Genomic DNA, 16,771 nt, shown 5'->3' with positions numbered 1-16,771 from the left:
GCAACTTTGGGACACCCCCATTCAAGAAACGGACACCGTAAAATCAGCCATTTTTGAAGCCTTTCTCTAGTATGTGACTTACAGAGTCGATACAGAGCTTCAGGGTTCTCGGGGAGTGCCAATCAAGCGTATCTTTCCCAGTTCACATATTCCATGATTCCCACGAAAGCCATGAAAATGCCTTCGTCTCGCGTCAAGACCCTCTCGTGTCAACCCTTGCCCAGTCTGAGAATTCCTTAAGGTGCTACCACATCCACCAGCAAAAAATGTAATGCACAATGTTGACAATACCAAGCACGTATATAAATGTTGTCATAAGTTTATTCTCGTTTTCATTCTTAGTTAAGTTGCGGAAAGTCACAAAACACAGCAACTCGCGCTAACACAAGTAAAGGACCCTGGAACAGGGGTTTCAACGGTGTTGCACCCCAACCATAACCCCCTGAATTTTCTGACAAAACACATCATTAACAGTAACTACTCTAGTGACGTGGATGGTCACACAACGCTCTTCTCTAACAGAAGTGTTATGTGACGAGCAAAAAACAACTTTGTCATCAATACCTAATTATTTCGTTAACACGAATTTTTACTTTCTTTGAGTTTATTCATGCTGGTACATGTAATAGGATTTCCTATTTGATAAAATTGGAAAACAATTGAATAAAAACTCCAGACTGCCAAATTGGACTTGCCCGTCTGGTGTCTTATCCTCGGAACGTTTATCGTCAAATTTCTCAAATTGGACAATCGCGAAAAACCTGCTTCGTGATTATAAACTGCATTTCTCATAAAATTACTTTCTGTCCATTTATAGGAATAAATGGATAGTTGCTGGAGGAGATGTTGGGTGAAAATTAGTTTAAAAATTAAAATAGCTTTGAAATTTTTATCTATATTCAGCATTCTTAAAAAAAAATAGGCGTTATTTCTCTGATATTTTAGGCTTAATGTCTTGTCCTCAAGGGTCTATAAAAGAGATCATAATGTAGCGCTTTCCCCATGTCACTGGTAGTCCCTCGTGGTAATGGGTGAGTCGTCCTGGGTGCATGAAAGACCAGCCTCTACGAGTTTCTGTGACTTGACAGTTATACCGCAAAAACCTGCATCCTCCGCCCTGTAAACAGAGATAATGTTCATTAAACAACGACCCAAAAGGAAGTCAAGAAACCTCGGTTTAACAGAATCGCTTGCTTCGATATATCTAACCGACGTTCGTAAAAAGTGTCGTCCCAAACGAAATTTCCCTACTTTGCGAATGAGCTATACTCTTATGTAAACATCAACAATCATAAAAGCGCGCGAAAAGTGGCGGCAGCCGTCTTACGACATCGCATTTCATTGGCTAAGACAACGTAGTCTGCATTCTGATTGGTTAAGGCCAGCCGAACGCTCCAAAATTAAAAGCGACCAAGTTGGGTTGAAATGATATTTTTGTATGTTAACCTATGACCAGGTAAATATGTTACTTACTCCATGGTCGATGCCAGGCCTAGTCAAAGCAATGTTGATGGTATACGTGGATGAGTCGTGGTGAGGTCTGAGGTAGTACTGTCGGTTGGGATCGTACTTTACAACAAAGTTCATGATAGAACGAGCCTGAATAGCAAAGTAACAAAAGAAATGAATGAGAATACATTAATTTTGCCAGAGTCCCTAGTTAGTGTCGTTTAAGGTGAATCTTCGAGATGAACGCGAAGCTTTTCCTATTACTAACCACGTCAGCATGTCGTCAACAAAAAACGTCATGTTACTAAGCAACAACAATACCGGGGAACCAGAACGCAAAAGCTCGACATGCAAAGTTTCAGTTTCAATGTGACTTCGAGACAAATATATCATATATTATGCACCTATCAATGGTTTGCCCCAGGATGGGGGGAGGGGGAGGGGGCAACCCACGGGAATTTGACTTGTGAAGCTCTCCCAGGGAAGGGATTTTGACATCTAAAATCTGCTGGGTTAGAAATTTATGAGGACATTCGCTAGGAGCCCAGAGGTGGGGAATTCGACTCTAGATTCCAAAAAATGTCAAATTTCCCTGGGGTTCCCCCCCCCCATCGTGGGACAAACCATTGATAGGTGCTTTAGATTTAGTTGCGACGGTTTTGACAGGAACGGCGATTAATGCCGTTATGTATAGCGACACTTTTTCTCCGGCTGTTAAAAAAAGAAACTATGTACATAATATTTGTGCATGTTTTTACACTTTATTCTTACCTCAGAGTAATAGCCAGGGTAAAGTCTGGTGTTCACAGGTACAATGAACTCTTTGAGAAAGTGGAGCCAGTGTCTCTCATAGCCAATCTGCAGAGAAGCAACCGTTTTACAATATATAACGAGATAAACAAATGAACTCCCTATCCTGCACTGATTTACAAAAATTATCATTACAACTGAACGACAAACCATACGAGGAGTGAACTTCAGAAGAGTACACCCTACTCCCTACAGTAATGTTGATGACGTCAAGCTCCCCAGCCAATCAAAGGAAAGACGCAGTCTTTTTTAACCAATCAGAAGCAAACCCAAAGCCAATCGTGACGTGGCTAACGCGTGTTTCCCGCGCTTTCCACCGGCTGCACGTCTTTGAGCTCTCAGTAGTAGTAACTCTGATTTCTTCAGGAGAAAGGGAAGGGCGAGTATTGTTTACAGAAACATGGCAACTGACCTGGTTCATGTGTATGTCGTCAGTGGGTACATTCTCATAGCCTCCTGCCAGTCGCTTATCCTGGAAAACAAACAAGATTAATAACAATGACTTGATGGCAGGAGAAAACCAGCGGCAAATGGAGTTGGACAAAGCAAAAGTCAAGTTTACCTCATGTTTTCCTCCAGACCAATCACCAAAATTTTCCATTTCCTGAATAAAACAAGTATAAAAACATAACCAGGAAAAAAATACTCACATTGAACGAAAAATAATCTACAATTGATCCATCAGATCACGATCCGTCATCTTGTCAAGACGGTGCAGGCCCGTAGCCAGACTTTTCTGATAACCGGAACTTTTGCCAAGCTCCGAAGTCGAGAGCCGCTAAGGGGTTAAATTTCGAAATCTAGAAGCGGCTGGAAATGCCATTTTTAGGCAATATCAGAAAAAGAAACACTTCTTTCATGGTTGCTTATTTGATAGTAACGCACGAAAAAAATAATAAATCCAAGACTTTTACCGAGTGAAGTGCCTAGGCCTTGGTTCGGTGACTTGTCACGTATAGTCTATCTTACGTTATTGTAAAAGCATGATAAAAGAGGTCATGGCTTACAGTATAAGTAAAATGAAACACAAAGACACCTTTTTATTTGAAACTATTTTCCTGTGTTGGTCTTACCTCAATAAGCTGTATCGCAAATGTGTCCGTCACAAGAGGAAACCAGTACACATCAGGACAAGGCTGCGAATAAACATTGATGGTTAAAAAAGATGACGGAATTAAAAGAGTTGCATATGCTGGCCAGGGCTGTACCTAGGATTTTTGGTTTGCGGGGGCAAGTTTTCCTGGCGGGGGCAACTGGTTTTTTTTAGTTTAGTTTTTCTTTTTTTTCTTTAGTTTTCTTAGTTTTTTAGTTTTCCTGGCGGGTTCAACTGCCCCCACTGCCCCCCGCTAGGTACGGCCCTGCTGGCCAACTGTAAGGGAGTCAACTTGTGCTATTATTTGCAATAAAGTCACTACTTGTCCCTCCCCACCCCCAATGCAAAGTTGACTTTTATCTTGTAGTCAAAGATATGACTGAAAACCAAGACAATAAGATAGCATGACGTAGGTACTAGCCACACTTACCTGCTCAGCAGCTTCCTTGTCTTTTTTTACAAAAACAATACAAAAATTATATGTTTCCACTAACATTTTTTTGTCAATTCCGCAGTGGCTTTATAGTGTGAACTCCACAACTATTATTCTTACCTCTTCAATAGGAATGCTAAGATTTAAGTTCTGAGAATAGTTTTCATGAATGTATTTCTCCTCCCAGTCCTAAAAAGACACCACAAAACATGAAACCATCTAGAAGTTCATAATGTGTTATCAAAAAATGTTAACAATGAGCAACATGCTTTTGAATTTTGTATGATGTTCTGGATACTCAAACCATGACATATAACACCTTACCACTCTGTTATCAAATATTTCCCACAAATCATTGTGCAAATGATTTGTATTGTAATTTTCTGTCTCCAGCAGACGTCCAAACTCATGAAGATTGGTGGCATACATGAAAATTCCCTGAAAGTAATAGAAGAAAGATCACTTCAACTAAATATCTTGCAAGACAGACAACTATTACATGAACACAAGACATTTGTACATTAAACATCTGTCTGTACATTAGATAATTTGGTCAGTTGAGGTAAAAGTGCTGTTTTTGGTCAATCTTTGTTGAAGCAAGAAAAAGACTCTAACTTGTTACCCAGCCATCCTGCATAGGAACATTGTCTTTTGTTTGTTTCTGTTTGCTTGCTCATTAACTCTTCCTCTTTTGTCTAAAGTACAGCAAATTTCCCATCATTTGTCTAATTTGGTGGTGACCAGCAAAGTGAACTGGCAATCCTATTTTCAGTTTGGGATCCCAAACAATATAACAGACTGTGGCAATAAAGGTATCATGGTGACTTTCTGTCGCACAGGGTCATACTCACCTGATCTCTCAGATATTGGCACATAGCCATGTCCGGATCAAGCTTGGAAGGCCCATAACTTCCTTTCATCTGTTTCAAGACTTGTTTTTGAATCAAGTACATGTTTGTAATGAAGGGAGAATTCCATACACCCCTAAAATAATAATAACAATAAAAATATTATTAATGAAAACTTTGTTAATATTAGCTTTGATCAAGTTATATTCAAAATCAATAACTTCTGCAATGAACTAGCACTAATGAACTAGTAACAATGCTTCAGGCAGGAATACCAGCAGCAAACTGTTATAACTACATGTAAAGCCAGCCTGACAAATTGCTGGAGGTAACTTGCAATGAGCTGGCATCCCATCCAGGTGGGGGGAGGGAGGCTGGGGGAAGGAGGGGAGGGGGGAGTCTGAACATCCAACTTCACGTTTCATTAACTCCTGGTTCACATCCCTTATAAGTGGTTTCTTGAGTGGAATCCCACTTCCTGTCCACTTTTCTTCCGCCTCTTGCAGAATTAGGCTCTTACTCCCATATCCCCCTCCATATCTAGGAGGAGTGACAACATATTAAGTCAGTTTACGGTATTGAAACTAGAATTAATTTCCAACACTGATGGGCTGTGTGGCTTCTCTTACCCTTGGGATTAGAAAAAACTTTCAGACAAGAAACTCTTTACTTACTTTCTCTGCTTCTGAACAATAGCAAGATAATCACGTGACCGAGCATAGTAACCATCTGAACCCAGTTTGCCCCAGAAGTTTGACCACAGTTTGCCGTGCTTTGATAAAACAGGTGCTAAGACAGGTCTAGAAAAACAAAACAATACAGGAAAATAAAAAGACATTAGTTATTCGCTAAATCTGTTCATTATATATGCAATATTAATTTTTGGTACACTTCGCACTGCAACTGTGCATACTTCTTTTGCTAACTTTTATAGTGCGACTTTTCGAACCGTGCCACTCGGAAGAAAGTTGAGCAATCAAATCATGAAGTGAGAACAAAGGATGGTGACCAAATAAACCAATAACGTTGAAAAAAAACAAACGGTAGTTCAGCAACAAAATTTGAAAACCCAACAAAGTCGCGGAAGATACCGACCTCTTGAGAAACTTTATGCAAATTCAGCTAAAAGACACCTTTTGCCTTCACTTGGTTATAAACAGGTTACAATCTTTTTTTGTAGAGCTGTTGTCTGGATGCTTTAACGTTATTGGTCTGTTTTCGAAGAAGATAGCCATCCATTGTTCGCAATTAAAGTTTTGATTGGTTAACTTTCTTCCAAACAGCCCGGTTCAGAATGAAAACGTAGAGCTGTAGAATTGCAGAGTTTAGAATGAAACGTAGAGCCACACAGGCGTAAAGGTAAGACTGAAAACGTAGAGCCGTAGAAGCGTGGAGTTCACAATAAAAACGTAGAGCCGAAAAAGCGTTTAGTTAAGAATGAAAACGCAGACCCATAGTTTAGAATGAAAATGTAGAGCGGTAGAAGCGTAAAGTTAAGAATAAAAACGTAGAGCCCAGCAAGCCTAGAGTTTAGAATGAAAACGTAGAGCATTACAAGCATAAAGTTATTATGAAAACGTACAGCCGTAAAAGCGTAGAGTTTAGAATGAAAACGTCGAGCAGTACAAGCGTCAGTAAAGTTTTGAATGAAAACGTAGAACCGTAGAAGCGTACCGTTAGGAAGGAAAACGCAGAGCCATGCAAGCGTAAAGTTTAGAATGAAAATGTTGAGTTGTAGATTGAACGCGTTACACCGGTAGAGGGGTACAGTTTAGAACGAAAACGTAGAGTAGTAGAAGCGTAGAGTTTAAAATGAAGTTGCTAGAACAAACTTAAGGTAACATTGTAGATATTGTTTGTGTCAGAAGCATATCACCTAGGTGATATGCTTCTGGTTTGTGTCTACTCACCTGTTTTGTTTGATGAGGATCTTCAGTGTGTCCTTGTTGGTAAGAACAACAGAGCCATCAACAGAGAAAAAGTAGTCACAGTTCTTATCTTTACACATCTCACTGAGTGAACAAACGCAGAAAATAGGAAAAAATAGTAAACACAAGAATACAAATCAGTCAAGCTTTTTATAAGCCCCAAGATCACTAGATCACTATCAAACAACCAACACAAACAAAAGAAACAATTATAAAGATAGTCCAACTTACACAGCAAGATTTCTGGCCTGGTATTCGTTAATGTTGTCTTCAGGTTGCAGTACAGTGAAAGAGTTGAACTGATTCTTGATCTCCTCTGTTAACCATTCACCAATTTGAGACTTATGGTATGGAACCTATGTGACATAAATGTGGTTACTGTCATGTGACTGTACTGCTATCTGTTGCTCAATACAAGATCTTTCAAGTACTGTAGAGTCGAAAGAGTTTTAAACTTAAAAGCTAACCATCCTACACTCAATATATATCTACTAGAGAGGCCAAACTCAAAGCAACCTTGATCACAGAATTCAAACAGTACGCTAAGATCTGAGTGAAGGCGCTCAGTGTCCTAATGTGCCTGGCAATTCAGAGTACACTTACAGTATTGTGGATCAAGAGATCAATGCGTTTTTTAGGATAATCCAGCTTCATCATTCTCTTTAAAAACTCAGGTATGAAAGGTGTTGGTTCCTTTATAAACCATCCCATCAGGATTTTAGGATACTCCTCTTGCTAGAGAGAGTGAAAAAAACATAATAACTACAAATACAACCATTGCATAAAAAAGGAAAAAAGTTGATGCATGTAACTTGCGAACAATCCGCAATAACGGATTTTTTTTTTCAACGATAAATAGTTGATGGACAGTGTCATTTATAAAATTCTACTTTCACTGGTTTCTTCATCAGACTAATGAGCTCCTAAAAGTAATATTAACCTTAATAATAACACCACAGGTTTAAATTTAAAACATTGCGCTACAAACATTAGTTCATGACAGTATTTTAGTACTAGCAGAGACTAAAACAATTGCCAGAGTATACAGTTTGCTCACCTTGAGATTGTCTAAAGATATTGTATCCTTAGAACAAGCAGTGCAGCCATCTTGTAAGTTCCATTTACCAGGCAGATAGTTATCCAGATAGTTTAGGAACAGCTGAAAAGAAACAGTCAAACAAACAACTGGCTTAACCCAGTGTCAATATTATTGTAATCTCCACAAAGTCTAGCATACTAAAGTCGAACGTAATTCTGGGGGTAACCCTGCAATGGACTAGCACCTTCAGTGCACCTTGTCCAGAGGGGGATTAGAAATACTCCTAGTCGCTTCATGCTATGAAAACCAGGATAAGCTCCAGAACGCAGACTTAACCTACCTTACCTCACTTGCCCGATTGGCGAGTAACATTTTGGGAATTTTTTTATTGGCAAATAATTAAAGTAAGCACACTGATCATAACAAAGGCCTAGTAAGATTAGCAACACAATGCACATTCCGACCTGAAGGGCAAGCTGGAATTTTTTTTTGCACGTTGCCCTGCCTGGCTGGCAAAGTGTCTTGCCTTAAGAACACAAGACAAGGACACCAGCAAAGCTTAAATCGTACCTCCAGTTTCTACAATAATGCTTATCTTCAGCTAGCAATACAGGCATGTGTCGAAGACAAGAAATCAGCACAGTGAAACAAATTAACTTTTGAAAGATCTGCCTATTCAGAATGAAGCTTGCATTTTGTGAGTACCTTGCTAGGACCATTGCCATGAGCCACAAGTGGGTGAGTTCCATATTCTTTGTTCACCAGCCACACCTTGGCACCACTAAACTGGATTTCAACTTCATCTGCAAAATACGTTGCAAATGTCAGTGACATTAGCTTTGCTTGAACTTGTAATCTAAGACTAACAAATCATTCCAAAATCGATCAGTATAGTTTATACTTTCTGCTCCATTTAGGTTCATGAAGATGTTTGCTTTGTGATCCAACTTCATTTTGAACTGATCCTGAAAAAAAAAATAACTTTTAGATCCTCTTATCAAAAACTTTTTATTTTTTTCTTCGGACATCTATCAAAGGCCATTTTTAATTTAATTTCTTGATTGGCAGTTTTTAACAAAAGAAGTCCAATTATTAGCCTTCTGGCTTAAGGCGTATTAGCTTGCTACAGGGCTGGGGTTTCTGATGTCATTCAGTCTTATCAGAATTGTTGTAACCAGTATTCCTCATAGGTACATACATATACTTGCAAATTGTTTATAACTCACCCTTTTCTGCTTGTCCAAAAATATCTTGGTGTAATAGAGCTGATCACTTACAATATCTTCAGTGGCATGATCAGACACAACCCGGTGGAATGTTGATGCATAACCCATAAAACCTGATAAGAAAAGACAGTCTACTGTAGCTAAGAATGTAACACTGTACGCTCACGGATGTATTTCTTGGCAGAACAAACAAGTACAGTTTACTTTTACAACAAATAAATTCGTTGGGTGGCATATGCTCCTTTCAAGAAATAGGCAACTTACAGAATTTGCAAGTCTGTCAGGCTACAGAGAAAACTGAATTCACATTACAGTACCTCCTGAACAAAGATATTTCTTTCCATGAGTAACCTCTGGGTATTGGTCCTGAAAATCAAAATTTTCAATAAAAAGCTCTGTGCTAAATGACCTTTAGTAAAGAAGATCATGTTATTTTAACAGTGCGACGCGCCTTACCGTGGCCATCTAACAAACTTTTTTACAAGTGTCCATCCACGGGTATATTACGAACTCACAAGTGACCAGCTCCCAGTTGGCTTGATAGCTCAGTTGGTTAGAGCGCTGCACTGGTATCGCAGAGGTCATGGGTTCGATTCCCGTTCAAGCCTGAATTTTTTTCAGGCTTGCTTTTCTCAACTGCTTAAGTTGAGTACATTACTGCGATGATCCTTCATTTGCTTTAAGTGTCATCTGGTAATATTTTACGTTTTCACTGCGTTTTGTTAATAAATACGATTTAACAAGTATCTATTTGATCGTATTCAACTTTGCAAGAAGGTGTGTTCGTCAAACATGTAATAATATTACGAGAGCACGCTTGTAAAAAGTCTGTTAGGTTGCCACGCTAAGGCACGTCGCAATGTAATAACAAATGTAAGGAGAGAAAAAGAGAGGAGGGTAGGGAGGGGAGGGGAGGCGAGGGGAGGAGAGGAGAGGAGAGAGGAGAGAAAAGGAGAGGAGAGGGGAGAGAAGAGGAGAGGAGAGAAGAGGAGAGGGGAGAGAAGAGGAGAGGAGAGAAAAGGAGAGGAGAGGGGAGAGAAGAGGACATACAAGGTAACTGTATGTACCTTGAGCCATCTGTCTGGCCAGCAGAACCCTTCGGCAGAAAAGACCATGTCAGCATTAAACTCCAGAAACTTTTTCAGCAACTCTTGAGGATTTGCTAGTAATATCACATCATAGCTGTGGAGGAATCAAATCAGACTTATGGTCATGAAATAGGTTATCTCACAAAACATTTCCGCTTTGAAAACTTACCCGTCCAAAAACATAAGCACAAGATTGCTTTCATTCTTGTGAAGTTCTGTTTCCTTTTTAAGCAGGTTGACTTTGTGTCCTCCACCAGGATTATTCTTCATATTTCCGCCACGCCATTCCTCACCCATCCCAAGTACCTAAAATAGAAATGAAGCTATCACTATTGGCAAAGTAAAAACAACCATCTTAAAATATGCACTCTCAGATGTCTGACAGCCTTTTTTAGCAGAGCTCCCCAGTGGCCTGAAGGGCCCCAGAGCGGAGCCCCATTACCATAGAAATCCACAGAAATAGGAGAACCATGTATTTGATTTTCCATGGTCATTGTGGCTAGTGGCATGGCTCGCGGGCGCATACATACGTACAACGTACACATACAACATAGTCATACGTTGCGCAAAATGGCGACCATATTCCAGAAAATGGTCAATGTATGTCGATGTATTTCAAAGTTAATGTCAGCTAACATCTTTGATACTGGGTCAATTACAGCTGTGAATGCAAGGTATCCACTGACCAGTATCACATGATCATATCTCGAGCTTAGGTGTAGAATTCATCGAGGTCATGTGTGTTCTCTTGAAGTTGACCGGTGACCAGGTATTTTTTTCACTGGATCGCAGGCTTTTAAAAGTCCTATTTTTTTCTGTGTATGGTCAGTTAATTCAGATCTAAAAAAACCAAAGTAAATAACCTGGGAGCTCCACTCCAAAACTGATACAAAACATCATAAAAGGATATCTTTATTTCATTTCCTTGAAGGGAGCCAACAAAAAACCCTGTGGGTTCATAGACGGGGGGTGGAACATTATATCATACCTTAATTGAGATGAGTAACTCTTGTTCAAATTGGTCAAAAACATGTCAGTAGACGTTCCGATATGAATTGAACAAAGGCAATCATAGTAGTGCTAAAAGACATAAAATTTCACTGCTTTCTCCCTTTAGCCTGACAGCTGCCACGTGATATTCGATAGGTGTGACTCTGACTCTCACAACCGATCTCCAATAGCCTGCAGAACAGGCGGTTTATTTTGCGGGTCGAAGCGCGAAGTGCGAGTTTTTATTTTGCGGGTCGCGCGACCTCGCAATAACCCCGCAAAAAATAAACCGCCTGTTCTGCAGGCTAATCTCCAAGGTCAATTAGAGGACAAGTCATTAAAATTACATTCATTTTACATGTAAACTGTCTGTTAAAAACTTACAGGTAGCAAGCATAGTTGACGGAATTAAACTCGCATTGGCGTCTTTAAAATGGAAATTCTATTTGCTTGGACAGTGCTTTCTTTAATCCAATTATTTTCGGTATTTGGCAGCGAATGATCAACAAAACTGCTGAGAAACATCTGTCATCACCTTAACATCAAGTGGCTGATAAAAGATCACCCAAACTGAACAAAGAATACGCGACCTTGAAAGCCTTACCAAGAAAAAAAGAACTTTACCAAAAGCATGTTAAGAACTGGAGCAGAAAAATTTGACAGCAGCTGAAATTTTGTATCTTGTCAAGAATTTTTGGAAATGCGAGATTTAATTGTAGCTCCAAGACGTAACTGAGGTTTAAGTGGATATCTCTCAACAGTGGAATTAAATTGAGTAAGAAGATCATTTGTGTCAAAAGAAACTGATCAACACGGCATCTGTATTCTGAACCTGTGAGACAATAATGTTGGGACACTGTTAAAGTTTTCCCCTTCCCTCACTTGCAATATTGAAAATCAGTTAGATTTTGCGTTTTATTTCAATAAAGTGCGATATTTTCCACCACTGTTGTGGAGGGAGGGGTTTTCGTGACCCACGTGAGGTGGCCCAACTTCTTGTCTGGGATTGTCGATACATGAACATGAACAATCAAAGATACCTTAATATCGACGTTGTTAGCTTTAGCAGATCTCATTAATCTTTTATAGCCATCTGTTTCGTCTGTTGCCACTGTTATAGCGAGCAGTTTCAGCTCATCCAATCCTAAAAACAGGCATTCAAACGAGAAACTCACTTACAGTTGATCCGACAAAGCATGTCACGTTCGATTATTATTTAACTAAAACATTTTCCGAAAGTCGCAAATCTTACCTTGTTTCTCACTACATACATCATTCAAAAGTACAGCCAAGATTGCTAAAATAATAAAGCTAACACACCGAAGTGTTCCTCTACTCATCTTTGCGTCAATCCACAGAGACCCAAAGCGTCCTCAACTGGAGCGCTTTGATGAGAACAATCAATCACGTGACTATGTTTTGCGGCTGAGGAACACAATGTAAGAGTTGAGGGAGGGCGTTGCTCGTACAGTCCCTCCAACCTGTTTCATTCAAAGATGCGGAACTCATTTGCCTGTTTTGTGACGGAATGTTAATTATTAATATAAAAGCCCTGTCCAATATATGACGGCAAAAAATCGCATAAACTGCTTGTGAAAATATAACAGCGCGCGTGCTGTCTCTATTTGAAACTCCATTGAATTACTCAAAATATTGAGCCAACATGGTGTAACGGACACCTCTTTAAAACGGACACCTGGTGTTTGTCCCGTCCCTACCGTTTTTCAGTTATTTTACTGTAACAAAACTCTCTATAAGACGGACATTTCTCTAAAACGGACAGTTGGAGCCGATCCCGACAGTGTCCGTTTGAGAGAGAGTCGACTGTATCAGTATAACGCAACACACGCACGGCCGTCTCTTATTCTCTTCCTGCGTCGGAACATAGGACGAAAATAGAAGACGTCTGCACGCAGGCTGTGTATACAGAATATATAGCCATATTTCATTCTTCAGGAATCGTTATCTTTTTATATTCTAGCTAATTTTCTCCCTCTCTTAGTTAGTCTTAACGGCGCGTGTCGCGGCTAAATTGTCGGGGGTCCGAAAACCTGAATTTTTAGTTTGTTTTCCATTTTTCCAAAAGTACTCTACTTCAACAATCATCGACAACAACAACAATAGCGTGAAAGGTAGCGGATAATGAATAATAATTATAAATTTAGTAGGGATAGGAGTGGAAAAGAATGCCACTGAACGTTCGGCAAGGAGTTTTTTTAGAAAAAAAAATTAAAAAAGCATTAAAAATATTGGAATGATCTGCTGTTGACCAAAGCAAAACGAAACGTTCCGGGATGGGCTTGTACCATCAACCTTTCGGTTAAAAGCCGAACGCGTTAACCGATTGCGCCACGGAGACAAACTTGATGAAGGCAAATTTTTTGTGAGCAGTATATTTTTGTAATATCAAGTTAAAAAAGTCTTGTTTGTATCAGTAGTGTGATTGGACAGAGGTTTCAGTTCTACGCACGACGGTCTTAGTTTAGATAGTCGTTGTGTTGTGCTAAATGAGTAGTTAATCGTCGGTGTATAGGACCTTGTGCAATTTTACAAACACTACTAAACAGTTCCATGTTTTCATTTTGAAGGCATTGCTTTAATAAAAAAAGGTTTCTGCTAACCCCTCCCTGTCCGGTAAAAATCAATCCGTTATCAGGTGAAAATTGTGGGGTGGTCAAAGCAACCGTGATAAGTAAATCAGTGATTCACTCAACCTGGCCTCGTAAGCCTCTTTCTTTTAATGTTTAATCTCAAACAGGTGCTTCACAAAACACAGCTTGTTGTCTGTCAAGATCGAGAACTTTGTTATGTTAAAGGTCAAGAAATGAACGTGTCTCGTGATATTTTAAGCGCTACACAGAGTCACATCTCTAGTGCATCTTGCCTCACAAATACTGCCTTAATCAGATAAAAATAGAATATTAAAATTATACTCAGCTATGGAATATAAGATGTCTTGAAAGCCTCTTTTTGGCCTTGAAATTAGACGATTCCAAGAGAGTTGTCATATTCTCTTGTATAGCTATAATAAAATGTATTTAGTTATACTTTTTAGTATCATATTGCCTGGACAGAACACAGTGTCTTTCCACTAAAAAATAAACAGGCTACTCTAACAATTGCACTTGGCTGTGTGCATGACAAATGAATGAAGACCGCTGACTAGGCTGCATCAGTGGTAGGCATTCTGGGGAGAGTAACTGAATAATAAAGGGCGTGGGAGGGTGAAAAAAAAAAGAGCGTCCCCACTCTTGATAAATTTAGTAGAGGGGCATGAAAGAGTAAAATGGGAACTGGGATTTGGGAAATGTTTTACTGAGAAAATAAGATTTAAGTCACTGGGACTGGGAATCACAAACAAATATACAAAAGAACTGTGACTGGGATTTGGAAAATCGGGAAACATTAGGCTTGGAAATGGGTTTTGGACAAAATTGGGGCCATAGAATGGGATTTATCACCACCCCACTTTAATTTCAGGACCATCTCAGTAAAGCCGTTTCTGTATTGCTTTTTCTTGAGTGTTATGGGCGCCCCATTCGGTGATTATCAGAGCACTGCTAGTTTTCTAGTTTGCTGAGAATTCAAATCCCTACAACAAGAGCAATTTTGGTACCAGTAAAAATACTAAAAATTAGTTCAACTCTGTTTACACACAGTGTTCGACAGAGCTAAAACCTAGTGAACGGTCCCGTGCAATTAAAATGATGCCTTACCTCTCCTGAATGCGGTTTGTCTCTTACAACAGCGAACAAAAAAGAGGCAAAGAAACATATCGTCACGGAGGTCAAAATAAGACAAACAACCATGTGCTTCCGCCATTTTTTCTTCCAAACACGTACAACAGCAATGTTTAAATATGACATTTGCAGCCAAAACGAAAATGAATTGAAAACGAAATCGATGCTTAGAGCGATGGAAACGCGAATAAAGAACTGAGACATAAAATAAATGTTGCCTTTGTTCAGCAGTTTATCGGTAGGGTACATAAAGTTGTACAGCTGAATAAAGCCGACCGCTGCTATCATCGCAGTGGATTCCCCAAGAATCATCTGAATGCTCATGTCGGCAATTAAGCGCATGCTTCTTGGCGTGCGAAATTTCCCAGCGCTCAACATAGACTCGGCGCCCGTGTCTCGTTTAAGCTTCTTGTAAATCAAGTACCACAGATAATCTCGCACAACGATGGTGAACCTTTCTAGTAAGTCCACGGCGCCGTGTGCGAAGCTCAGCAGAATGAACAGTCGAAGACTTGTAAGTTCTGCTTGCATGACACGTAAAACGATGGCAGACGAGGTGTACAGAACGATTAACAGCACGTGCGCGTCGCCAGGGTGGACAAAGTCGATTCTCTGCGCTGCCAAACGCACGATGACCTTTGGAATAGCCGTTATTAGCGGCAATGCGCCAATCATTACTACTCTGTCTGTTTCGCTCCGAAGACCAATAAATGGGACAAGGCCAAAAATGACACCAAAAGCGAGGGGAAGCCCGAAGGCTAATTGGGCTGCAAGGATCGCTGAAACCTTGATAGTTTTTCTGAGTTTCCTAGATCTTTCCGTTTCGCTGTTGTTAGCAATTTCTCTTCCGACAAGTATAGAATTTATTATAAGTAGGATCAGAAATAGGACATCTGAAGGATAATCTGTCCATGACGTGTTAAATGTTCCGTAAGCCTGAAGGCAAAGTAGGTAGCAAGTATCCAACAATGCAACCAGTGGATTAAAGATCGACAGATTGAGTTTCTTTACTAAAGGCCAGCTAAACATTGTGGCTATGAGAAGAAATGGCAACATAAGGACGACGAATCCTTCTGCAGCATCGCCAGTCGCAATGATGGCTCGAATCTTATGCGAGGTCAAGTTCCAATGGATATAGCCTCCGTGATTTCCATGAAACTTCTCGTAGCAAAGATCAATGGAATTGAAATCTAGAACCAAAACTAAAATAGCAATCGAGCCCACAGCTAGACCTCCAAGAATCTGAATACAGAAGACGCATTTCATGGCCTTCCAAAGCGACATCCACCATTTTGGCGGTCAGAGATCTTTTCCAGCCCATTTTGCTGTCGTCTCCTGGGGGTGGATCGTACTCCTGAAAGATCGTATCATTGTTGTCGAACTTTTTAAAGTCCTCCAAGGGATCCTGTCGTTGTATCAAAGGATCGTCTTCAAGGAATCCCTGTCCCTGGTAAGATTGAATCACTCCAGCGGTGAAGGTTTCGGTGATATATACAAATAGACCTTCGAGAGTGAACGATTCCATGAAAGCATTGCGTTTATTGCGCGTTTCAAATCTCACAAAGTTCGGCGAAGAGAGGAGATAATTGTTTTCGCTTTCGACTTCGAAATTTTGATCAGTTTTTTTTACGGCCAGCGGCTTTATAGAAGTGTGTTTTGTCTTTGGTCCAACAGGATGAACCCTGTTTTCGAACGAGCCCGAGTCGAATATTTATTATGCCTGGTTGATTGATAACATTATAAAAAGAAAAAAGTGGTAACAACTCTTTTTTGTTTCGTTTTCCAAGAATTGATTAAGTAGAACCGGTTTATACTGGTTCCTGCCTTCGTCCCGTTTCCGCCGGCCTACCATTTTGGCAATGATAACTCACCGCAAATGTACATCAGTTTTGACCATTTTACAGAAAACTGAGAAAGTTCAGAAACGGCAGAATCGTAACACAGCAAAATGGTATTGAACCCTTGCTGAATCCTGAGTAACTTTCGATTGGATCATACAGCTCCAAAATCACTTAGCGTCTTATGCCTATCATGTGATATGTGTATCGCGTCAATAGAAGTGCATTGTAAATAAAAGCTTTGAAATAATCCTCGGTTACGTTTTGGTTATGTTTTTTAAAGTAAAGA

The 16,771-nt window shown here is 39.9% G+C and overlaps 1 protein-coding gene, 1 non-coding gene and 1 pseudogene across 3 annotated transcripts; 1 reads left to right on the top strand and 2 right to left on the bottom strand.

Annotated features, from left to right (window-relative positions):
- Positions 1 to 313: 313 nt before the first annotated feature.
- Positions 314 to 12,394, bottom strand: LOC144657799 (multifunctional procollagen lysine hydroxylase and glycosyltransferase LH3-like). 2 transcript variants are annotated; one of them, XM_078518163.1, is made up of 22 exons: positions 12,157 to 12,394; positions 11,945 to 12,048; positions 10,084 to 10,220; positions 9,894 to 10,008; positions 9,144 to 9,192; positions 8,827 to 8,939; positions 8,502 to 8,565; positions 8,306 to 8,403; positions 7,619 to 7,720; positions 7,165 to 7,296; positions 6,793 to 6,917; positions 6,544 to 6,645; positions 5,308 to 5,433; positions 4,637 to 4,769; positions 4,110 to 4,223; positions 3,906 to 3,974; positions 3,333 to 3,395; positions 2,822 to 2,863; positions 2,672 to 2,731; positions 2,221 to 2,307; positions 1,474 to 1,599; positions 314 to 1,117 (listed from the first exon to the last, which is right to left on the bottom strand). In XM_078518163.1, exons 1-22 carry the CDS (start codon positions 12,242 to 12,244, stop codon positions 962 to 964), a joined length of 2,205 nt encoding a protein of 734 aa, XP_078374289.1. In that variant the 5' UTR covers positions 12,245 to 12,394; the 3' UTR covers positions 314 to 961. The 2 variants fall into 2 exon arrangements, with proteins under 2 accessions (XP_078374289.1, XP_078374290.1); XM_078518164.1 differs by lacking the exon at positions 11,945 to 12,048.
- Positions 9,361 to 9,434, top strand: Trnat-ggu (transfer RNA threonine (anticodon GGU)). Its single transcript has one exon. It is a non-coding gene; the product is annotated as a tRNA-Thr (tRNA).
- Positions 12,395 to 13,627: 1,233 nt separating the features above from the next.
- On the bottom strand, positions 13,628 to 16,266 carry LOC144656382 (uncharacterized; annotated as a pseudogene).
- Between the last annotated feature and the right edge of the window lie 505 nt (positions 16,267 to 16,771).

The sequence above is a fragment of the Oculina patagonica genome, chromosome 6, assembly GCF_052425735.1.
Source record: "Oculina patagonica isolate OP01 chromosome 6, crgOcupat, whole genome shotgun sequence".
Taxonomy (NCBI): domain Eukaryota; kingdom Metazoa; phylum Cnidaria; class Anthozoa; order Scleractinia; family Oculinidae; genus Oculina; species Oculina patagonica.
Note: the sequence above shows the minus strand (reverse complement) of the source record. Positions and strands in the feature narration are given on the sequence as shown.

Excerpts from the sequence above, each read along its gene's own strand:
- LOC144657799 (XM_078518163.1), bottom strand. The coding sequence starts at position 12,244 with ATGAGTAGAGGAACACTTCGGTGTGTTAGCTTTATTATTTTAGCAATC. Across the intron at positions 8,566-8,826 it reads TTTTGGACAAGCAGAAAAGG|GATCAGTTCAAAATGAAGTT; the intron begins GTGAGTTATAAA and ends TTTTTTTTTCAG. Across the intron at positions 3,396-3,905 it reads TTAGCATTCCTATTGAAGAG|CCTTGTCCTGATGTGTACTG; the intron begins GTAAGAATAATA and ends GTTTATTCGCAG.